Raw genomic sequence first — 25,058 nt, forward strand, 5'->3', positions numbered from 1 at the left:
ACAGAAACCACAGAATGGTGGAGGAAGGTGAATAGCAGGATGCCGTTTGTCTGCTAAACCTTTATTGAAAATCCCAGGCAAGTTAATAAGCTTCCCTCCTTGTTCTGCAATTGCAACATCTATTTTCCCAAAGACTTCATCACTACTGTTCTTGCCTGCTGCAAAACTAGCTAGTACTATATGTTTCTAGTCCCTTTGTACGTGTGTTTTACAGCCTTCTGTTTAGACTACACACAGTGGGTAAAAATGGCATTTCTTTTGCATACATGGCAGATTTTAAAAATTCCATATAAACTGGCTATTGGTGTTGACTGAAGGGACTTTGGTCAGTGAGGATTGAGATTTCTGAATGAATGTACAGATTTTCAGAGATATTTAGATGGTGAAGATGAAAGGGGATGTAACAATAACAGAAAGCCTCTCGGCAGGTTAAAGGCCTAACTCCTGCAGTTAAAAGGTAGTTCTGACCTTAGCATACAAAGCCACTTTGAAAAAATCCTGCTGAGTGCTAGCTGCATTTTTAGACATAAAAATGCCTTTTAAATTCAGGTCAAGATGCCTAATGTGACTCTAAGAGAATGTTACTTTGTGTTTCTCAGGCATGTTTATGCATTGTTCTCAATTTGAGACTGATTTAATAGTACCAGTTAAGCTCAATATGGTGTGCACACAGCTTACAAACAAACCCCCCTGTATTTCCAAGCATGTTCCTATTTGGCAGCATCAGTTAGGACCATCAAACTGTAAAGTGCCCGATTCACAGTAAATTCAGTGCTGAAGGGCTAAGGACATGTGTGAAGGAACACAATCATCAGACAGATGAAAAGTGGAGGTAGCTGGAAAAGAGGAGAAAATTGGTGACAGCTTCTGTGTATTTTCTTCTATATATTTTGTTGAATATGTAGAAGCTTTGTTGAATATATGTGAGCTTTTTAGGCAGCTCTAACTCTGACCACCATCCGCTGGGATTTAGGCAAGAGCAAGATGTAAAAACTGCCTAACCTGTGCACATAACAAGAGGGGTGATGCTTACCTGTTTGGGAAGCACATGGAGACTGATCCATCAAAAGAGTTGCGTGCAAGAAGATTAATTGGCATCAATATCTTTTTCTACTCTATTCCTATTGCAAATGTGGATGTAACACTGCTGTCAGTGCTGCAGCTGATTTGCAAATAGCTACTTGCACATTCAAGCCATGGCCTTCGTGCTGTGGGCAGACTGAAACTGGATGCTCACCAACAGGTGGAACTGAGTAGGGCCATAGGTGTGTGTATATATATAGGCTATACATGACATTATTGCCAGTTCGCAACCACCCAAGTTGCACCTTGTCATGCAGCACAGGGAGAATGATTCCAGTGACTACGCTTGTGTGAAACTGCTTCTTGCTCTGGAATATTCAAAGAAACTCCACAAGCCAGCTCTCTTCCCTAGAGGTTTTAAGTTTTAAGTTTCCTTTGGCTGGACTTTATGGATGTGCTTCATCTGAACAGGACCAGAGGGGGAAGTGAAGTGCCATATAAACTCGAATTGATGGATCTATTTCTAGAACCTTGTAGTATGGAGACAGTACCATTAGATTAAAAAGAACACCCACAGTTTTTCATCTTGTGTTCAATATCAGTCATTCTTTCTTTTATTCTGAAGCATCTGATTCTTGCTTAAAGAAAAGGCTGCCCTACAAGTCAGCCTTGTTTCTTGGAGAGATCAAGGAAGATGGTGATTTCTCAGTCCATCAGCTTCATTTCATGTTCTTTTCAAGTACACATTTTTAAAAATTAGTTTCCCTGAAAGATGTTTTGTTTTTTTTTTTTTGTTAAGGTGACCAGCCAACCAAAAACCCCAAACAAAACAAACCTCAATACCAAGCAGTGAAACTGCAGGAATGGCTGAAATGAAAACTCAAATTTCCCGTCTATCGCAGCAGCCTGGTTACAGGCGGTGAAGGTTGCTGTTTCAACCACTGCTGCTTTACAGCTAAAGAGCACCTTTCCTTATGAAGTGCTTTTTAAGGATGTTGTACCGTGAGATTACTGCTGCCTTAGAGATGGTTTGTACCAAGCAGTAGTCAGGGAGAACTACAACTCTTAGCCTTGATTGCTTTGCAACCAACCTCCCTTTTGTGCTCTCACATAGCTCTGGGCACTAGCAGTGACATGTTCGATACCACACTACCCGGACTGTCAGCAACACAAGCTGCCCTTGGATATCTCTCTGCCACCAACCGATAGTATCCCTAAAATAAAAATCTTGCCATTTCTTGCAGGCAATATAGTGAGAGTGCAGGCTTATTGCTGGCACCATAAAGTCCTGGGTACCCCCAAGCTCCACCTTTTCTTTTATAGTTCATCATCAGAGACTCCCCAATGGCAAAGCACCTGCAATTAAATTTCCCTTAATGAGGATGGAAGTCACAGTTGCCCTGCTGAGATTTGAGTGTAGGGTTCCTGGGTATGTCACCAAGCGGTGCCCTTTGGCTTTGTGGTGTAGTAAGCAAGGTTTCACCAGGCACGTGGATTGTGTCCCTCTCCCTGCCCTTACTCTGGGTGTACGCAGCATTCGGAAAAGTTCAAGGCAGAATGATCCAGAAGCAAGCGGAATGGGGCTGGGTCTATCACCTGTGCACTGAGCACCTACCTTGCTGTGAGCACAATGTGCTTGTCGATCCCTGGGGTCTCTAGAGCAAAAGCTGCTGGGCATGGCGAACTGATAAGCTACAAATAAATTGACAGCTAAGGAGCGAGCCAACAGACCACTGGGCTCTTTCTCACCAGTCACTGAATTGGGATTGGAAGACAGCTCTCTGGGGGAAGGAGGGGGATTTAACCCCACTCACTGGCAGGCTTTAATTGCGTACGAGATGTTATGTAGGGCTGTGCTGGTGCTTGTTAGTGGAGGTGGCCTCAATGAGTATCCTCACCACTCCTCTTAATCAATCAAGGATAGCATCAAGCCCCTTTCTCCGTCCCCCCTTGGGTGGGAGAGCTGGATTCTCACACTGTCAGCCTGCAACCACCTGGGTGATGAATCTGTTAAGAATCCTGTCTGGTTGTGATCCTTCAAGCCCCTTCATCTTGATGTGAATGACAAGCTGTCACAGCCTGCCTCAGCCATATTGGTGACATCTGACCCTGGAGAGGGAGTTGACAGGAATGGGAAATCTTCTGAGGTACGGCTTCTGCTGGAGGAAGCAGTGCCAGCTCTGCACCATGCTGTACAAAATGTTTGGGCATTTGTTTGGCAAGGATTTCAGTGTATTTCATGTACCTTGTTCTTCTTTGTTACTACTTTGAAGCTAATTTAATTTAGAGCTGTAAAGAATAGGTTGAATTTTTAGGATACAGCTGTCTCTCCTTCTGTACTTGTTCTACATGAGAGAGAGTAGGATACTTGTAAGGATGCCTGGAGGATAACCCTGGAGTGACTCTTCTTTCTGGAAGGCAGAGATGAAAGAGGCTGGAAGGCTGTACCTTTTCACTGATTTTAACCTAACAGGTTCCAGGGCAGGCAAAGATATTTGGAAGATGCTACAGTGAAGGCTTCAAGCTGACCCTGGGAACTGAGATATGCTTATTGTGTTAGCCATGAGAGCAAAAGGACCTCGTGCTGGGGCTTCTGCATCACAGCTAGAACCTCTCTGAGTGACAGCACATCTTTGGGAGAGCACATTGGCTTCAGCTCACCAAAATGCAAGATAGGAGAAAATTCATTCCTGGGTCTGTTGTAGGGTTTAAAAAGCAGGGGATCATCACTCCTTTTGCTGCGAAGTCTTGTTGGCTATTAGCATTGACTTTGGTATTTGTGTGCGCTTTTTTTTTCCTCGTGACCCTCTTCTAACAGTTAATACCTACAGAAATCTTTAAAGGTGGGGAGGAAATACTGTTCAGCATGCATTAAATTTCTGTACATCTTTTTGTTTGCTCACTAATTCTATTCAGTAAAATAAATTGCATCACAGAGAACAGGTTCTACAGACAATGTATATTTGTATTAAAAACAGCACGTGCTTTTCCAGCAGGGAAAAAAAAAGCTGGTCACTGGAACTGAAGTAACCATTAAAAAAAACTGTGTGATTTTTTTTTTTATTTCCTTTCCTTCAGCATTACACTGAAAGCACATCTGTGCACAACAGCTGGATCTCCAAACTCCACCTGTTGGCAGTGTGTGGGACATTGCAGACTGTGAACAGGCTTTGCCTTTAGCGTAAGTTTTAGTGCCTAGCTAACAAGCTGGAATTAAAGTGGACATGATGATGAGTGGTTTTGCGTAAGTCCTAGACCAGCGGTACTATGAAAATGCATAAGCAGCTTTTGCCCACCCATATTTCCAAGACTTGTGAAGCTGCTGGGTTTAAGCCTTTAAAACAAAACAAATCACTCTGCAAGTGCCTGCATATTTAAGATCTGTATTTCTGGGCCACAAGGGAAATGACTATTCAAGGCATCTGTCTCCGATGAGATCTACCTTCTGGTAGGATTTATAAAGCACCTATTGCCATGGTGCCTGTGTGTTGTTTCTAAATGTTTCTCAGTTGTCAAATGTGAAATTGTCTTTTGTGTGCGTTGCTCTGTGACTGTATAAACTCTGGTAGTTAAGTACAAGTCCCAGGGGTTGGAGGCAAAATGCAGCCAGACAATATCTACACTTGAGGGCACTTATAGCCCCCATCTCTGGGAGGAACTGGAAGCTTAGGATCTTTAAGCCTGTGAGCTATAATACTGTGAGCCCTCAGTCAGGCTTCCCATTGTGCTATATGTTGCATGGTCGCTGCCCCATGTTGCTGACGACATAAATAAACATGACAGCAACAAGTGAGTATACTGAGAAATAGCAGGGGAAAAGGGCAAAAGGAGGGAGCAGGGGCTGAAGTAATGCAGGTTGCCAGGCAGGGGCAGAATCTTTTCTTACGTTACTATAAAAATAGTGCTTTATGTCTTTATTATCCAGGTGAGATTGCCTTTAGAAATTAGATCAGGCATCGAGTCTGAAGAGGTATTTAATGAAGCACCAAGTCATTAACTTTCATTCAATAATTTGAAGAGGATGTTTCGTGCTTAAGCATGCAAAAGGTGCAATCTCACAGGGGAATGAAGGCTGGTCAAGTTACTTGGGGGCTGATGTGCAGAGCCCTCTTGGGATATTTTTCTTGGTTCGGTCTTTGACTTCTCTGCTGTTCCCTGTCCATAGTTCCAAGCTAGTCCTGAACAGGTGGGTACCAACATCAATGTGTTTTATGAGTCTGAAAATCATTTTCAAGTAGTTCACCATACATCTCTTCTGTAGTGAGGGAGGCTTTTTGTTTTCAGGAGTTTTGTTTTCTGGTGGGGTTTTTTGTTTGGTGGTTTATTTGTTGGGTTTTTTTTAATACTGGGGTGGAACAGAAATCAATTATCTATTCAAGAGACAGAAACAGAGGCACAGCATTGTCGGTCATACTGCCCAGTGCTACAACCTGTGAGCTGAGATCAGAGTGGAGAAGAACACCTAAGAGATCCCAGCTTTTTGTATCCTCTGTCTGCAGTGATTTCCACCTAACACTGTCCTGGTAGCTCACATCTGAAAGGGTGACCTAGGCATAAGGCTTCTTTGTCTATGCTTTTTAGCAGCCCGGTTTTGCTGCTTAATCCATTTGTGCCTTGGCTGGGGAAGTGGAGTTTTTCTTTGTTGCTCCTGGTTCCTAAGCAGAGGATCTGGAAGTTGCGTTTGTCTATCTGTCTGCTCGTTGTACTCCTGCCCTGATATCCAAGCTGCTGACTTGGAAACACTTCAAAGATTTCCATTCTTCAGAGTGGCTGTCTTGACTGCTACCACAGGGAGTTTTTAATATTTTCTGATTATGGAGTAGCATTTATTATTATGCCTTTTAAGATAGGACAACTTTACTTATACATCCTTTTTGTGAAATATATAAATGAGTCTCCTTTGTGATACACTAGGATTGACAAAACAGCTAAGATTTTACTAATGTATTACCACAAAGAACAGAAAATCAGAGGAAGGCATCTGGACAGGTTTGGCAGGTTTTTTAATGATTTATTCCCCCCACCTCCCTTCTTGAGACAAATGCAGAGTTCTGTACTGGGCACGCTATCAAATTCTCTGGTCTAGCATATGGCTCATCAAGTCATCTTTCTCGTGCTCTTAAACTTTTCCTCCTGTTCCCATCTTTCCCCTCCCCCGTCCTTGCTCTCACGCATGATTTATCTCCCTTCTCTCTGTCTTCCTGTCCCAGGCTTATTCATCTCATCATACCTTCCGATGCCAGAAAAGATGCTGTTGGTTTGCCATATGGTGTTAAGAGGTGCCGATATTACCGCAAACACCAGTTGCCTGGCTTGTTGTAAGCCTATTGATGCATCTGTCAGCTTGCTGCTGTTCTTGGTGAAAGTCCATTCTGCCTTCTCTTCTATGGCTTCTTGTTTTATTTGTTTCCCATCGGGTGTTTTGTATGTTTGAATTTGTTCGGCATCAAAGATAGGTAATGTTCTGGGGATACTTGCTGACAGCTGACTTAAAAGTGTAAATTACAATGCTGATTTTAACTCCAAGCAGGTAGATAACTCTTTACACAGGATAGGTGTGAACTCCCTTCCCAGGATAATTGTGCATAGTAAGAGTCTGCATAAGTTCAAAAGTGGCAAGGCAAATATATGGAAGCAAAGTCAACTAAGAGCTAAAAAGCCTCCCAAAGGCACCATTGCTAACTCATGAAGTCTCTGGACTGCAAATTGCTGGAGTCTGAGCCTGTTCTAGAAGTTCTTGCATTGTGTTTCTGCTGTGGTCTCTTCCCCTGGCCACTGCTGGCCACAAGATACTAGCCTATTTGGACTTGCAGCTTAAGCTGGTGCAGCTGTTCTGGCCTGGCTAATTAAATTTGTGCTTAGAAAACCCATTTCTTGTTTCACTTGCATCTTATCTATGAGTAAAATGTAGGGATATAGAGCTACAGTCATTCCTGGGTCACTTTTTTCAGACCCTTTCCTTGTTGGCAACTGAGCCTAACAGTCCCATTATAAGCAATTCAGGCTCCGTTTTCAAAGTCATTAGGTTGTTCATCCCATCGCCGCCAAGAGGATGTTTCAGAGCTTCATTTTCCAGTGCTTAAAAACCATCCTTTAATTTTCAGTTGAAATTTATTCATGGCCATTTTATATCCATTTGTCCTCGTGCCAGCTTTGTTCTTTAGCTTAAGTAGCTCTCTGCCTTCCTCAGTGTTTACTTCTCTCCCACCCAGTGTGTCTATGAAGAAGAATCAAGTCACCTCATAACCATCATTTTCCTAAGGTGACAAAACTGTGGTCTTTAAGAGTCCTCATGAGATAAGTCTCTATTATCATAATGATTTCCTTAGCACTTTTCTGCACAGTTCCTCCTGCAGACTCCACACAGATGTTCAGGTGAAGCTGTGTATGAAAACATTCACGCTTTCCTTTCTCTACTGGCAGTGGCTTTCCTGAGACCTGATCTGTCCTTTTCATGGTGTCACCCTGCTGGGTCACGCTTGTCCTCATCCTCTAATGGGCTCATATATCCAGGTTGTCCTTCTACTCATTTCAAAATCATAAGCCCCTGTTCATAGCAGCAATACTTATTAAACCCTAAATGTGTAACCTTGCACTTTGACTATTACATTTCATCACACTTCTGTTGCTTCAGAACTCAAGAACATCCTGTTACTCCTGAAAGATATTCCAAGCTCCCTGCTATTGGCAGTAGCTCCTGACTTCACATGGTCAGCAGATTTTGTTAGTATACTCTGACTTATTGTGCCAAGGTCATTAATGAAATGACAAAATAAGATCCGTCTCAAAACATCCTTGAGGACATCCACAAATAACTTCCCTCCAGACTAATAATTCCTCTTCTGGCATAAATCCTGTCATTGCCTCTTTAACTAGTTCCTTACCCACCTTGCAATTCTTTTACTAATCCTTGTGTTTTCCAGCTTGGATAATAATTTCTGGTGTGGCACCATATCTGATGCTTTATTGAAGCACAGAAAAATTAGACCTACCACATTTCCCTTGTCTAGAAAAACTGATTATCTTATCAAAGAAAAATATCAAGTTAGGCTGGTTTGTCTACTCTCAGTAAGTCCTTTTTATTTCTCAACCTGTTTTATCTGTTTTGCAGTTTACCCCAGTGTCTTTAATTATTTTTTATTTCAAAATTTCTTCTAAAGCAATGCATGCTATTGAGGTCAACCTACTGGGTCTGTACCTACTTAAGACTAACTGTAGAGTACATGCTGTGGGATGTACGGAACACTGTGTATTGCCTATGCCAACCCCTGTGACGAATGGCAGTACTTGGAGAGGTGGAATGTAGAATCATAGAGTCACTTTGGTTGGAAAAGACCTTTAAGGTCATCGAGCCCAACCTTTAACCTAACCCTGCCATCCCACCACTAAACCCTGGCCCTAAGCACCACATCTACCCTTCTTTTAAATACCTCTGGGGATGAGGACTCCACCACCTCCCTGGGCAGCCCATTCCAGAGCCTGACAACCCTTTTGGTGGTGGGAAATGTAGACATTTCCTAATGTCTAGCCTAAACCTGCCCTGGTGCAACTTCAAACCATTCCCCCTCGTCCTATCGTCTGTTACCAGGGAGAAGAGGCCGACCCCCACCTCACTACAGCCTCCTTTCAGGCAGTTGTAGAGGGCGATCAGGTCTCCCCTCAGCCTCTTCTTCTCCAGACTAAACACCCCCAGTTCCCTCAGCCGCTCCTTGTAAGCCTTGGACTCCAGACCCCTCACCAGCTATGTTGCTGTCCTCTGGACATGTTCCAGCAATGCAACATCTTTCTTGTAGTGAGGGGCCCAAAACTGAACACAGTATTCAAGGTGTGGCCTCACCAGCACCAAGTACAGGGGCACGATCACTTCCCTACTCCTGCTGGTCACACTATTCCTGATACAAGCCAGGATGCCATTGGCCTTCTTGGCCACCTGGGCACACATTCAGCCGGCTGTCAACCGGGTCTTTTTCCACCAGGCAGCTTTCCAGCCACTCTTCCCCAAGCCTGTAGCATTGCATGTACTAGTTTGGTTCTGCTTTATTTTATTGCAGTACTATGTACAGACATGGACTGGGATGAGGATGTGCCTAGGTAGGCTGTTAGCCTGGGATGTGGGGAATCCAGCTAGTTACAGTTGCAGGTCTGCAACCTTTCTTTTTCAGAATTAGGTGGTGATTGTAAAAATTTCTGAATCTGCTGAGTGGTGGTGCTGGGATGTGTGTGATACCACCTTTAATTCCTACCCTCCTCCTCCTGGACATGTCTCAATTTTCCATCCCGTAGTACTACCTGGGTGGATCTTTATGATATTACATCTTTATGATAGTCTTACGTTTCTCAGCTTTACAAACAAAGCAGTTGCAAACCTGTTCTACCAGGTCACATCAAAAGCACAAATACCTCTTATCCCTCAACTGGGAGCAGACCAGCTCCCTCCAAGCCTGGAGAAGAGAAGTGATTAGGGGTGGTTAAGGCTCTTGAAGGACCAGCTATGGTATGGCCAGGAAGAGTTAGGTATTCTGGGGCAAGTGAGGTGAGGAATTAGAGAGAATGGGGACTCAAAGATAGTAGAAATAGGAGGTTACACTATCTGAGAACATGGTTTGGGAGGTCAAAAGTCCTCTGAGGATGAATGAAGTTGTCTGTATACAATGTGGCTTACAGACCTCCAAAAAGTATCAGAGAATCCAGATTTGCTGATTGTTTGGTTGATGGGAGGTTTGCTGGCAACGTTGATGTTATGACAGTGGCGTAGCTCTATTGAAACTCTTTGCAATGCTCATAAGCACCCCCAAAATAAATCAGATACCTACAGGAAATCCTTAGAACTCCTCTGCTTGGAGCCAAAAACATTCTGGTCCTTCCCTTGTTGCTCTCCTGTGATCAAGACATCCCCTTTAGTTTGCAAACTAATGTATGTAATGTAGCCTCCTTTACAAGGTACATACTTGAGTGTGAGGTTTGGGAGGTGCTCTGGATGGAATTTTAACTTGCTTAGAGCTGTTTACTTTGTCCCAGATGTTAAACTTGGGGAAAGACTGAGTGATCAGTGGCTGTAGCATATCCCTTTTCTGAGCATGCCGAATAGCTGGTGGATGACAGTATTCCTCCCACCAGCTGAACGATTGCTGTTTAGGTGGATTTAAAGAAGCAATGAGAGCATGACTATGCTTCCACTGCTGAGATTTTTAGCTATGATTTCCTGTTCTGTCTGTATTTGTGTGCAATTCTTTTGCAGTTTCTTTGTAATACTGTTGTTGAACTCTGACAGATTTGTTATGAAAGGATGACATTAGATAGGGGTGTTGACCCAACATCAGCAAGAACCAGCTCTTGAATCTTTCTTAGTCTCAGCTGCTGTTAGGATACAATGAACAGCAGCTTGATGACAAAAGAAGAAATATTTCTTGCTACAGGATGATAATTGGCTCAGTATGGAAGTTAATACGATTTTATTTGGGAATTGGTTTGTAAAGAGATTACATTTTAAGGAATCCTTGGGCATGGAGGGTTTTGTAGCTGTATTTATTTAATCAGCTGTAGGCGCTTGAAACTTCACAGTAGTAAGCCAGGTTAGAACATGGATCTTCTTGCTCCAGCAGAACACGACTAGAAAAGAAAATCTTCTGTGGCACTAGCGGGATGGAGACTATACTACATGAGGAAGAAACTTGCTTCCAGATGGTGGGGAGCAAGGATGTCTCAGTTCAGCTTTTCTAGCTACAAACGTTAGTGACCTGCTCCCGTTCAAACCAGTGCTATGCTGACTCGGGTAGGCTGAGTTGCTTGCCTGCACATTGAAGCGTCTCAGGAGGTCAACAGAAATCTGTGTCTCTCTCCCCTCTACCTCCTTACTTGCTAAGCTCTATGGGGCAAGTGGTCTTACTGTACAGCTTTAGGTTCTTTCTTACAAGTCCTGGCCTGAGTGGGGACCTTTACATGCCACTGCAATGCCAAGACATTGTCATAATTAAAAGAAATTAAACTTTCTTTTATGTTAAAGCTGGTGGGAGTGAGGATGAGGGTGAAGCTTGTTTCAGGAAAATGGAGAAGGGAGCGGAATTTGGTTGGAAATACTGACATAGATGTCCCAGCTTGATGCAGAAGTTATCATCTACTGATGTAGATAGAATCACTGGTGTCTGGAGTAGGCATGCGCCGAGTCTCTGATACAAAGAAATAGCTCTGGGACAGCAGTTTGAAGACTAGCTTTGTTACTTTGGTTATGCGGGTGTTGCTTTAAATTTAGTGGTCACTACAAATCAGTGTAACACTGAAGCTAGAGGGCTAATGGTCTTTTAGAATAACTGAGTCAGCCGCAGAGACTGGATCCTCTGCTGGTGTAAAACATTGCAGTTCTGTCAAAGTCCATCATAAGCTGTCAATTTAGACCAGATGAGAAGCCTGGCCCAGAAGACTGTGAAGATGAAGGCTACAAAAATTATCGAAGAAATTGACATTATTTCTTCATCTCTCTTCTTTCCCCAGGGCAGCCATTGAGGCTCTGGCAGCTTTGCTGAAATCAAGTAAGTGGTTTTTTTGTTTTTTTTTTTCCCTTCCCTTTATATTCTTTCTGTCTTTCCTTTCTATGCTGCTCTAATGGACAGAATGATCCTGTGGAACCTCATTCTCCCCTGGTATCCCCTCTTCCCTCAGTCCAAAAGAGCACTGCTTAGGAAAGAGAGACAGTAATGCAGTAGCTTTCTGTATGTCTAGCTGTGATTCTTGGAGCCCCATGGCTCTTTGGACACACAGCTCTATGGGAGATGGTGCTCTAGGTCCCAGGGAGCAAGCTGCCAAGGGAACCAGGCTACACCCTTATTTTGAGTATTTAGGGAACAGGGGTTGTCCTGGGACTTGCTACAGTGGAAGAAATGGGGAACCTCTCCACCCAGCGACCAATGCTCATTGCTGTGTTCCAGCATCACTGGAGAGTGGGGCCAGGACCTGTCTGTCCTGTGGTGCTGTTGTACTATGTGCTTATCTGGTAATGATGATGCTGTCAGCAAAGGCTTGGAAGACTTCTGTAGTCCAGAAGAGATGACCTTATCCTCCCCTGCAAGCTTGTCAGGTCTGTTAATGTGCAGACAGGGCTGAGACCTGGTGACTGCTGGGGTCCAGCCCTGCTATGGCAGGCTGTTCTTAACATTTGCACCAGCTGGCTGGGGGGGTCGAAGACCTTAATATGGGTTCTCAGGCATGCTGGCATGACTGTTCCTGAAATGAACATGCGACTCTTTTTTGCTTTTATCTGATCCAAAACCACTTAGCTTTTTATTACCAGACTTTAATAAAGCTTTGATTAAGAAAGAGCACTCTACTATTGCAATCTACTCTACAATAAATCACAATATGGGGTATTGCCCTTCTCTCTCTCTCTCTCTCTCTCTCCCCCCACCCCAAATTTTAGCCCTGGAAGCAGCGCTTAAATGAGCACACTGCAATGGGATCGTGGCTGAGTTGCATCAGCTCGAGTGATGAATTCTGAAATAATGCCTCAGTATTAACCTTGCTGCCTAGATTTAAAGGTCACATTATCACAACAAGGAAAGACCTTCTGGTTTGGGCACTAAATCTTACGAAGGGGCTTGTGGGGCTATGCCACAGCTGCTTGCCATACAAAAGCAAAATTAGCCTTCAGAGTAGAAAGGAATTTACAGAGAAGGCTGGAAAAGTGGAGCAAGGGCTGGAAAAGTGGAGCAAGAGCTGAAAGCTCATCTGGCTTGAGCTTTTTTCCTGCACTCCTGTTTTATGGTAAGTACTAGGAATAAGAAGTGAAATTCTGTTGTCCCAAGATATTTATAGGGTAAGTTTTCTACTTGAAGGTTTCTTCTGGGTTTAAAGATGAGAACAGTATATAGAAGTGGAGGACTAATTACCAAGGGAAGCTGTGCAATGTAGTCTCCCGGGGAGTTGTAAACACATTGTAAAAGTTGAGAGGGGAAGCTGAGGATGATCTGGGGAATCTAAAGGGATTGGATTCAGCTCCAAATTCACCCAGCCCTTTTTCTCCTGGAGTGAGGTATGTTGTTTTTATTTTGTTTTTTAAAGCCATTTACTCTTAGAAATTTCTTGTGTGACTCTTCTCAGCCAACTTTTGTCGTCAAGGCATCTTGGTTCTTCCTTTTACGCTTTTTGTGCTTTAGGAAGCGGATAGAGGGTTTTCAGTACTGGAGGAACACACTGATCATTCTGGTTGTTTCCAGTGTTTTCACAGCAGGTACAAAGAAATGAACTCCAATGAGAATTTAGTCTGTTGAGCAAAGCAGTCCATACATTGTCACTCCGGCTGATCACCATGATGTACAGATTAGGGTTCTCATGTTTGTTTGTGCTGGTGACCATTGCAAACAACCGCATTGTTTGGGGGAGATGTCTTCATTTGGAGGCACCCTTCCTAGTTTGCTGTTATGTGTCCTTTTCTCCTTCGTCATTCACAATTGAGCAGCCCTGTTACAACACCACCAGCTACTGCTTCCATGGAAAAGAGATTTTTAGGAAAACTCATGGTCTGTTTTCAGCTGATGCTCTTTTGAGGCACTGGAACTGGGACTTGCGAAATGGTGCCAATACTGTGCAATCAAATAAAGCACCACAGCCCACAGGTCAGCCTGAACTGTGTTTTCTGATGTTTTCTGCAGTCTGATGCAGAGTGGTCAAGAATGTCTTTTAGTTTTCTCCTTGTCCTGTGGCTCAGGACATGAGAAGCTCCAGGCTTCTGGCGTAGACTGCTCCGGTAGCTGCATACAAATGAGCAGGCTGTGCCTTTTGGGACATGTGGGTTAGGAGATGTGAAAAACAGCTCTGGTTCTTCCAGAGATAAAGTCACCATGGCTGGAAAAGAGCTGAATTGTTTTTTGTGATTGCATTAGGACAACTTTGTCCCAGCTAATGTATTTATGCCCATGGCCTTAGTTCTTTTGAATGGTGAGGGTGTTCTTAGAAAGTTAAAAATCAAATCTGCTGAATGCTATAGCACTTGAAAATTGCTTATGAAAACAAGGGGTAAAACTGCAAATGGCAAAGCACCCAGAAGCCCTTTAGTGTGTTTTAGATGGGATAGAAACTAAATAGGAGGCAGGAATCCTGGAATGTGCTATAGTACTGAATTGCTGGACTGATTATTGTAAGCTTTGTTGGAGACTCGCAGTAACCCACTTGCTGGGAGATGGTGGTGAGATTCAGTTTTCCTGGGGGTGAAAGCTGTAAAAGAGACAGGACAAGAACACACCCATTCTTGAGGGTCTTCCTGTAGGCTTGTTGTATCCTTAAATGCTTCAGCCCAAAGTGATCAAAGTGAGGATTATGGTTATGCACGGAGCTGTGCTGAAAGGAAAGTGTCCCTCTTGCATTTGGCAGCGAGCTGCAATGGGAAAACACAAAGTAGTTTTAAAAGAAGCAGGCAGATGGCAGTGTGTCTCCCTGATGGATTTGGAAATGTCCATCTTCAGCTCCCCGGGCTTCCTTAAGCTCTACTTGAGACTTTGTCCACCTGCAGAGCCAGGACCTGGCTAGAAACTTTTTGGCCTCTGTCTCTTCCCTAACAAAAGCTGATGCTCAATGCCCACTTAACAGGTGCATAATGGCAAGAAACAAGATCTGCCAGGAAGGGAGGCATCAGTCGAAGAAAAAATTACCACTCCAGCTGTATCTGGGAAACTGTTGCTGTTGTGTTTCAGAGGGGAAAGTACAAGATTTTCCAAAGAAAGAAGTAATGGGACACTACCAACTTGTGCTTCATCCACAATAGGGAAGAAACACTTGAAAACCAGTGCAAGACAAGGGTGACCTTGGTTTTCCTGTTCTCCTGTACATGGTGGAAATCAGTGATAGTCATAGAGATGGTGACTAATGGAGGAATAGAAGTTTAGGTCCCTTCTAATGACAGTGCTGCATCTTTCTATCCATGGAAGCTCAGATCACTGTTATAGAGAAAATGTTTCTTACCTGACCACCAGCCAGCTTTTCACTCCTAACTTCTCACCTCTTTCCATTGCAGAGTACTTTATCAATCTTTGCATGCTGCTCTCCCAGTTGCTGTTCTCCACCTGCCATGCCCACATGCACGTAGCAAACAGCTTGTAGCAAGTCCTTCCCCCATTGCCTTGCTGGTTTTGGTGGGGTTTTTTTGTCTGTTGTCTCCCCACCAGGCTGTTAGCTCCCTCTGACTGACCTACGTTATTATTCAGGCTGAACAAGTTGCTTGGTAAATATTTGTAATGGTGCTGAAGATCCCATGAGATCACTGGGAGTCTTTTACTCTTCTCTTGGACATTGCAATCAAGATTTTCAGTGTTACACCTGTCCATCCTTCTTTCTTCAATTTCTAGATGCTTACTACAGACCAGGGAGGGGATGGAGGGGTAGATACCAATAGCTATACATAAATTGAGGTGTGATGAGGCACAGCATCCTTCCCAGAGTCTCTTCTCTCTGTCCCAGGGTACACCTGCTACTCTTTCCAGCCTCCTTTGGCTTTGTTCTACTTCTACTCTATACATCTGCCTTTGTATCTCGCTCCAGCTCTGCCTTAAGGCCTGGGAGCTCATCACCAAGATCTGCTTTGGCTTCAAGAGGACCAGGTGTGGAGAGGGCATGCCCCAGCTGGAGCCTGTCTGAGCAGCAATGGAAGGCAAGGGCTGCAATCTGTTGATCTTAGCCATGGGCTCTATTGCTTTTAGTGAACTCACACACACCATCTCCACCACCCCCCCTAAAAAAAAACCCCAACCGGGCAAACCATTCTCTGTTCTGGGGCAGTGGAATAAAACTGGATACCTGATACATAAGTGCAGACAAGTGTGTATCTAGGGGTTTGCAGGCTGAAGGCAGTGTGATGGCCCAAACCAGACACTGCTGCTCGGCACCTCAAACCACATGATGGCGATGTTATTATAGGGATTCCCGCTTGCACCAGCGCTTAATCCAATATTTTTTGGTGAGTAATTTGTTTATCAGCAGGTTATTTTAATCTAATTTTAGTTGTATTTGTTATTCCTGACTATCTGTACTTCCCAGAATTAGCAGCTTGCATGTCTTTAAGGAAATTAGCTAGAGCTGATCTCGGAGGCTTTTGCTCAGCGGATATTGAAGGAAAGGGCTAGGGAAATGGGCAGGGCCCTTGCTGCAATGCTTGCCTAGTAAAACTGTAATGAGCAATTTAAAAAGACAGGTTGTGGTGACCCCCTGATCATGCTTATTTCATCAAGACAATTCTGTGTGCTCACAGCAGTTATTGCTGATGGCCTTTCTCCTCTCTTTCTATATCTTTTCCTTCCTCCTTTTGTCATCTTTATTGTCTTGCCTTCCCTTTTCCCCCCCAGCCTTTCATCTCTCACTTCCTGCTCTTTCCTCCTCATCTTCTGTCAACTAACCTTTATTTAACCTTTCACCCGCTGGTTTTTTTATCAAAGCATAAGGATTATGTCTTGTGGCTGGTGGGATAAAATAATCAGTCTCATCCTTTCCCTTTTATGCTGGCATCAAGGAGGGGCAAGTAACTGCGAGGAACAGAAAGCGATGTTCTAGCACATAAGCAGATTATGGTTTCTGAAAGGTCTGCACCCGCTATGGCTGAGTTCATAATGCTTTGCAACAGATCTACTGATGCAGGTCTTTGATCTTGTGTCAAAACAGCCCTGTGGTTAAACTGTGTCAGTTCCTGTAGCCAACAGCATGATGTTTCTGATTTGCATCATATTTTGCCAGGTACCCATTTCTCGTGATCAGTTTAAGACTTCATTACCCACCTCTGGATTGAAACTCCATTATAAGTCTGGCCCTGAATCTATCATCACAACTTGTGGGGTATTGTGATTAGAGTTGATTTTTTTCAAATAGCTCCTTTCATAATCACCTAAAAGAAGTTCCGTGCCTATATCTTCTTCCTGAATTTCAGAATGCAAATAGTCTCAATTCTATATTTTTAAGTTTATCTCTTTGAGAAGAGCCACTTTATGGGGAAACAAATTATTTTTGAGTGTCCTTTTTATTCCCTTCCTCAAAACTCCTCTTCATTCATAGACATATCCCAAACTGAAAGTAACTCAGTGCTCCAGAGAAAAAGGTTGGTTTCATCTCCTGGGGCACGGCATCTTCCCACTGTTTTGCTCCTCAGGGTGGGTATCGTGGAACCACGGTGTTGAGGAGCTGTATTATTCTCTGTTGACATCCTTAGTAGTGATCGCTTACTGCCTTTGTCTTGGCATGGGCAGTGTTTGTGCCTCCAGTGATGATCTGCTTCAGAAAATTCAGTGGCTGAATTTGAGAAAGTCTTCTAAATCCTAGCATCCTTATTTGAACTCTTTCAAACCACTTTGGTCAGAAAAATCAAGCTGGAAATCTTGTGCAAGAAGTATTTTTTGTGGATTTCCAGCTTCCTGTTGAGTTCCAACCAGAAGATGCTGCGAAACTGAAAAATAAAGGAGAAAAAGTAAAGCTTTTTGAAAATCAGTTTCCTTCTGGGGTTAGTACAAAAGGTTCAGAATTGGTTGGCTTGCTCTTCCTTCACTTTTGCATATGAACAATATAACAAGGGGAAATTAGAGAAGAATCACCATGTCGTAATACAGTTTGTAAGATTGCCATTGAATTGGCCAAAACCTGGAACTAAAACAAATTTTGGTTTAGAAACAATGAGCTGTTCTTCTACTGAAACTAAGCTTGTGGCTGATTCCTGGTCTAGAAGCAAAACATGGCACTTGTAGCTGCTAGCAAATCCTGCCTGTATTCTCTGCCTTTGTGCCAGTGTTGTTCACCTATCCTAAATGCTTTGATAAATGCCTGGGCTCTGTGAAGTTTACAGGGCACAATTAGAGTAGTTTTCTGGCTTCCAACAAGAGTTGAGTCAATACCAGCTTCTTGCTGGAACTGTAGAGCCCACTGGGTCTGAATTCATCCCAGCACTTGATGGGTGTCTAGGTATCTCCATGGGGACAATTAATTAACATGCTCTAGGTTAACCTGCTTTAGCAGGAGCGTTAGACTAGATGATCTCCGGAGGTCCCTTCCAACCCTTGCCATTCTGTGATTCTGTAATTTTTTTTTCTACAGAGAATCCTCATGCTTATCTTTACTAAAAATGGCCTCTCAGTGACTGAATACAGTAGTTGTTTTCTCTTTGCTTTAGGAGATATCTTGCATCTTTTATTCCCAAGAGGCAATCACTAGAGCAGAGCAGGGAAGTTGGAAATTTTCTTATTCCTTTCACTCCTTTGGGGGCCATGGAGTTAATTTAGCAGAGCATTCTTATCTCCAAACTGTAGCAATGTATGTTCTTGGCATAATGAATCAGCTGAGTGGCATCAACAAAGATTTAAACAGATAGACAGAAAGATAAATATCCCTTTGTTCTGCCTGGTAAGCGGTGCATTGCTCATCATGTTTCAGGTTGACTGTAATTCAGTTTTGTGATTAAATATGCTGTGTGTTTTCCAGTGGTCCCTGTGTTCCTGGCAAACACTTCAAAGGAGACTGGAATGTGAGAAGGGTTTCAGAAATGTCTGCAGAAATGGTGGCAGTCATAAGACTTGTATCTACTAGACTGAAACCCTGGCTTTAGAGTCTGTCCTTGTCCCCCAACACAAAATTCAGAGTTCTGTCAAAACTGGAGATTTCTTTGTAGTGTGATCCCCTTGATAATTGCATCTTTAACCATTTGATGTTTCCACACATTGTCTGTGCATCCATGTCAAATCTTTCTGGCTAACTGCAGAGATTATTCAGGCCAGATATTCCGTACTGTGGTGCTTGACCTTTTGCTGGTTCGCAGCACTGCCCTGGAAGCCAGAAGTGGAGGGTCAGTTCTAGAAGTGTGGGAAATAAGATGATAGAGGAATGCTCAATGTCTTCTGTCTCAGCCTCAGCAGGCAGAATTGAAACTCTTGCAAAGAAAATAGTATGCCAGTGACAGGTTTGGGGAAGGTGATGAAGACAGTGCTCCCCTGTCAGAGATGCCAGAATATGATTAGGAAGACAGACCAAGCATGAATCAAAATAGGAAGCAGCATCCCTGAGCACTTCTGAAAGCTGAGTTGAAGTAGAATTTCCATATCCAGGGAGAAGGAAAAGAAATAATGAAGGAATAACAACAAAAGGGTCAAAAGGCATAGGACACTTTGCCACTTACCACACAGATCATGCATACTCACTCCAGGAGGAGTGGGGTCTTGCTGCCTAAAAATCTGTGCAGTGCTGCTTGTACCTGTATGATTCATTTCCACCATCTGTATTTGTGCCAAAATATAGATAGATACCCATGCAGGTACATCCCTAGGTGGAAAGACCAATAGACACAGACAGGTGGGGAGGCTTCCTTTCTTCATTTTGCCTTCTGGAGATCTTGGCATATTTCCTCCTTCATTTATTTGCTACTTTATTGACTATACAACTGAAAAAATGGAAGAAAAAAAAAAACCAAGAAAAACACTGACAACACAGGAGAGCAGGAGAGAATCAATGAAGTAAGACAGGAGAAACAAAAGGAATGTTTTTCTTTTTTTTTTTTTTTCTTTCCCCTTGAGCAAGTAATTTTGATTGCTTCTGATCAAAGTGCTGAGGGAACCATAGTCCTGCCTCTTCCACCTCCTCCTTGCAGAACAGACTATCTCAGCTTCACTTTTCAAACCGACTGTTTTGATCTTAAAGGTGATAAATACTACAGAAAACATGAGGAGAAACAAATAGCAAAGTTATTTTGCTCAGCTTCCTCATGCTTTTCATCCAATGATAAAACTGAGGCATGGGACAGTTGTGTGTTCTGGTCCCTATGGAGCTGGGACCGAAACGTGGAAGTCTGTCTTGAAGGATGTGAGGAAAACATTGCAAACACATTTTATAAGAATCCTTTTTTTCTTTTTTTTTTAAAATAAGTTCCCCAAGCAGCTCTACCCACAGTGCTTTCCAAAATCTCCCTTGTCCTATCGACATTGACACAGAAAGCTTAGGCTTCAAGCACTAGGGGCTATAAATCCCTAGATCTTGTCCAATTTCATCTGCCTCTGAACAGTTCAGGGAAGCTCTGAGTCTGATCCAGATTGTCCCTACCTTACACTGCCTGACTCTCTTGTCATGTTTTATATACTTATTGACTTTTACTAGAGCTTCCAGAGTAATTCTTCAAGAAAGATTGACTGATTTAAGGGGTTAGTCATCCTGCAGGTTAGTAAACATGACAGCTAGTTGAGGATTAACAGGAAGGAAATCATGAATAAAATCATTGGGATTGATAAGGGATTGTCATTCAATTAAAGTTTTCTTGCAGAAAGTCAAATTGGAAAAAGAAACAGAGTGAAGGTCAAAGGAGAAGGGTGACCTTCTACATGCTGGCAACCACTGAGCCCCGAAATAAAAGATGTACCGGCACAGCTAGTGTGAGATGGTTAACAACAGGGGGATGAAGTGCTAGGGAGGACTGCAGGCCAAGGTGTAGGAGGCTAGGAAGAGCTGTGGGACCAGCAGGTCAGTGCGGAGGAATGTCAACGGGGTGGTGTGAAGGTGCAGAGCAGGATTAAAATGAGTTGGCAAACTGGCTGTTTGTTTGCCTGTCCCGTGGTGCCAATGGCAGAGAAAATTACAGAACAAGACCAGGTAGCAGAGCTATGCTCCAATCCCTTCTCCAGGTTAGAGTTTGTACTGCAGAGAGCAGACTCAGGCGATTTCCTTCCCCTTTCCAATGTCTCCATCTACTTCATCACTGGGGCTGAGGTTTGCTGCCTGTTGGCTGCTTCCTGGTGGCTCTCTCCATGGCTTCCCTTGTTATGGATTGTCTTCATGCAGCATCTTACCCCTTTCTGTTCTCTCTCTTAACCTCTAGCTGCTTCTCCTATGCTGTAAATCCCCACTGATGACTTTAACGTTCCAGGTGTGAGAGGCTCTGGCACTTTGTTTAATGAACTCGAAATGAATTGGAGCCTACCAGCTCTGGAGAACCCATACCAAGGGCCATCTGTTGTGAGCTGCAAACACTGATTGGTATTCAGGGAGCTGAGTTCCAGTCTTACGTATGCTACCTGGCCATTTGGTTGATTACTGAGCTCCTGACAGCTTCTAATGTGTGTCACAGCAAGGAATGTCAGGACCAGTCAGGAAAATGTGTTTAAGCAGGGTTGGTTTGAAGGGAGGGAGCCTAGAGTCTGGTATGGCTTCATGTTTGTCCTGCGGGGCAGGGCAAGGAACACAGTTTTAGAATACTGAGAATAATTTGTATTTTAATACAGGTTTCATAATCTTCTCCTTTTAGTCTGATATCCCAGACCTACGTGATTAAGAAAATATTGCAGCTTTCCTTTTTACATTTTTATAAAGCTTTTTTAAAAATATATTTCTTATTTTCGTCCATGCAGTAAAGTCTTTAAACATGACCTGAATATGACCTTTAAAATCTCAGAACCAGAAAGCAACAGAAAAGAAGCCCAAACTGCTGTTGCTCAAGTTGATATTTTGTGAATTTTTAAATACTGTGGTTTTCCAGAATCATTTGATTTGTGGCTTTCGTCATACACGTATGTGTAGGAATACATTTAGAAGTTAAGCATAATTCCACTGGCTGTGACAGGATGGCACAACTACAAGGCTTTTGTATTTGTTGATCTCTTTAAGGTGTTCTCTCAGGACTGAAGTACAGCGCTATGTGAAGATTATATGACCTGCTGTTGACTAATCTTATTGTTCTTTATCTTTTCTCGCTCCTCAGGAGCTCCTTTAGTTTCAGGAACTCTTATGGTGCTGCAACTGGAATTAAGTTTGTTAGCACTTGGAAGGAGATATGGGCTCTTGCCCTTTCCCCATCCATGGTTTGGTTCATCTGGAGGGTTCTGGAGCAACCATTTTTACTTAGACAGGATAGAGACTGCTTCATTTTTTTTCATGTACAGTTCCAAGAGCTTAGTTCATGCTTAGCAAATAATAACATCCTAATTTCTGTTAATTTTTTTTTTAACTGATACTATTAAGCAAGAATGAGCAGGTGTTAAAAGTCCAAGTCTGAGCACTGAGTAGCCATTTGGCAATCAAATAGCGTGAGCAGTGGAAAGAGTTTAACTCAGCCTCTCCTCTTTGTTTTCAGAGTCTAACAGCCGACGGGCAGTGAACAGAGGCTACCTGGGTGGATTGCTGAAGCTCTATCAAGACTGGCATCACCATGATGTCTCCAACAACTACATTTACATTCGTAGAGGTCTCCTGCTCTGCCTAAAGCATATCACCAACATCCAGCTGGGTAGGGAGACTTTCCTTGGTTCCCGGGGTATGGAGATTCTCTTCACTAGTGTACAGGTAAATGGTGCATTTGTGCTTAAGTGAGATAGATTGGCAGTCAGTGCTGGATGCTACCTCACGAGGCAGGATATTCCATAGTTTTATCCTGAATTTATATAACATATAAATGAAAAAATGATAATTTTAAAATAGAAACTATTGATTTTTTCACAGTACTTCAGAAAAGCTGAAATGTTTCAGTTTAAAACTAATTTTAATTCTTACTGAGCCTCATGGGAATTGTATTTCAGGCTTTTTAATGCCTTTTTTTTTCCTCCTCTGTGGATCCTTCTGTCTACTTGGACTTCCTCTCCCAAAGAACAGTGCAGCGTCTCCACAGAAGAATTGTTTAGGTGTTCCATGAGATGTTTCCTTTCAGGCATTCAGATGGATAATTCCACCCAATCAGTCTTTTACAGAAAAAGTGTTGATTTATCCAGGCCTCTGCTAATGAGAAACATTCATCAACTGTTTTCCAGGAGGCCCAATTTTAATCTTGTGAAATGTTAATGTGAGACCATCAAGAAAGATGACATGGTCTTGAGTATGGGATCCCTGTAAGGTATAGAGAAGACAGGTACAGAACAGCAGCAGTTTCCTCAGAGTCTCTCACCAACATGCTTCCTTAGCCGCCTTTGGAGAAGTCATTTATGGAGCAACCTTCAGTTCTTGACCTGTGTGATTCCACAAGGAGTGTTTCCATCATCATTCTCGCTGGCCAGTGCATTATCTCATTCTAGCACCATCATAGACAGAATGAAAAACCTGTTCCCTTCTCCTCCAGAAAATCCATTGCCTTATGACCCAGTGTATTTGCTGCTTCACTTTTCCCATCGCTGTCATGAACAATTCTCCTGTCACTGAATGATATTTCTTATTAGTAGTAAATGGTAGGTCGGTAGAGTTTTTCACTTTGTTTTCTTCATGAGGAATTGACCACTTTTTCAGGTGGGATGAGGTAGCCAGGCCCAGTAGATCTTTCAAGGGAGTATGGCCTCTGTTAATAACAGGTCCCTGGTCTGCAGAAACCTGAATGTGGTGTGGGTGGCAACAACTGCTTGAGGGTAGATGTCAGTTTGTTCCCTCTCAAGAGCCTTCTATAGCCCATGTTGCTTTCTGAGCTAACATCTCCTGATAGCTCAGCCTGGGAGCAACCCCATGGAAAGTGCAAACATGGGGTCACCTTGGGTGAACAAACAGGAAATGACACACTAAGACTCCAGTGAACACTGATAACTCTAATCCTTGCAAAGGTTAGAAGTGGAGCGGAAATGACAGCTTCAGGGGCCTCCAGTTTGCTTTTTTCCTACTGTGTGCTACTAGGGAAGCCTTGGAAGGGGAATTACCAAGGTTAATAAATTCAAAGCTCAATGTTTCCCTCACCTCTTTGGGATATTGTCAGTCTTGCAGTGTCTCGTCAAGACATGAGATGTTGAGAGGAGTCTGGGCAGCCCTAGGAGGTCTCACGTTCTTCCTTACTCTGACCTGACATGGAGGCTGCTGCTGCTACTAAAATCTTCATAATCTTCATAATTGTCATGGTAGACAGAAAATGGGAAATCTGTTCTCCTGAGAGGACCTGCAGGGTGTAGTAAGAAGGAGAAAGAGACAGAGCAAGGAAAACAGCTCCTGCTTGGGAAAGCAATGGCTCTTTGGGTGTGTAGGCAATATTTCAGTGCCTTTAGGAATTTGCTGGCTGTGGTGATTAGCTTTGACCAAGATCTGAGCAGCTAATAAGACTTTAAAGGTGCTAAAAGCTGGCTAGGAAGGTTCTGTTGAAATAATTTTAAATTTTTTTTAATCTATTGGAACTGAAACAGTTCTGCCAAGATGGGTTTGTTTTAGCAACCTCCAGCAGAACTCCAACCAAAGAAGGCTAGGTTTCAGTTGAAACCTCTCCAGTTGCTTATTGTATGGGCTGATGGACAGCTGAAATACCTGAGCTTTTAAGAGCCATTAAGCCTATGTCTTTACAGGAAGAGCCAATAGTTCAAATACTATCTCCTTACATAGATCAGAAGTGACTGCTACATTATTTGAGAATTTAGAGATATCTTGAGTTCTGCTCCTACCTGGAATGAAAAATAATTTTAACTAATGAAATCATTCATGAAAAGGAATCACTTTTCTGCTCCTATTTCTTTTTCCAAACTCCACTTAGACTTTCATGGCAGTTAAAAGATATGTTCAGATTAGCAATTGGGTGGCTTGCTGTGCGGCGACAGAGAGCTGCCTACTTTGAGACAAGAAAACAGGTTTGTATCCGCTTTAGGAGAGACTGGTGCATGGAACATTATTTTGCTATGTTATCATTTATCCATCTGATTTCTTACGCTCGCCTGGTTTCTCTTCAGCCTTCCTATACTAAGGTCTACTCTAGGACAATATTATCCTATACTCCACCCTATATTTCCCATTAGTAGCATCCATTCGCATCATTATCTCTTGCCTTACTGTCATACTGAAGCATCCCTTTTTGTGTATATCACATATGTATCGTAATATCTGGACTATTCCAGATTCAGTAAAGAGAAGATAGGCTAAAAGGAGTCTAAAAAGCAGATCCCCCGAATTCAGGTTGGTTTTACATGGGTTTTCTGAGCCAAGGATTCACTGTCTTCCCTCATTCACAATATCCCACTATAAAATAAATGGTATAGTTCACACACATACAAAGCAGTCTCCTGTCTATTTTTAAGGTGTCAGTAAAAAAGGCTTTTCCAATACAGTGACAGAACATTTTTTCAGTCACCTGTAACCTGTGTTATCTTGGAATCTGA

The 25,058-nt window shown here is 43.0% G+C and overlaps 1 protein-coding gene across 1 annotated transcript in view; it reads left to right on the forward strand.

Annotated features, from left to right (window-relative positions):
• Window positions 1-25,058, forward strand: part of AGBL1 (ATP/GTP binding protein like 1) — a 293,048-nt gene that overhangs the window by 38,128 nt on the left and 229,862 nt on the right. The window contains exons 6-7 of the mRNA XM_009635035.1: window positions 11,512-11,549; window positions 22,088-22,296. Of these exons, the coding sequence (XP_009633330.1) occupies window positions 11,512-11,549; window positions 22,088-22,296 (247 nt within the window). The remainder of the gene's footprint in view (window positions 1-11,511; window positions 11,550-22,087; window positions 22,297-25,058) is intronic.

Source organism: Egretta garzetta, unplaced genomic scaffold (genome assembly GCF_000687185.1).
Source record: "Egretta garzetta isolate BGI_Z169 unplaced genomic scaffold, ASM68718v1 scaffold322, whole genome shotgun sequence".
Lineage (NCBI taxonomy): Eukaryota > Metazoa > Chordata > Aves > Pelecaniformes > Ardeidae > Egretta > Egretta garzetta.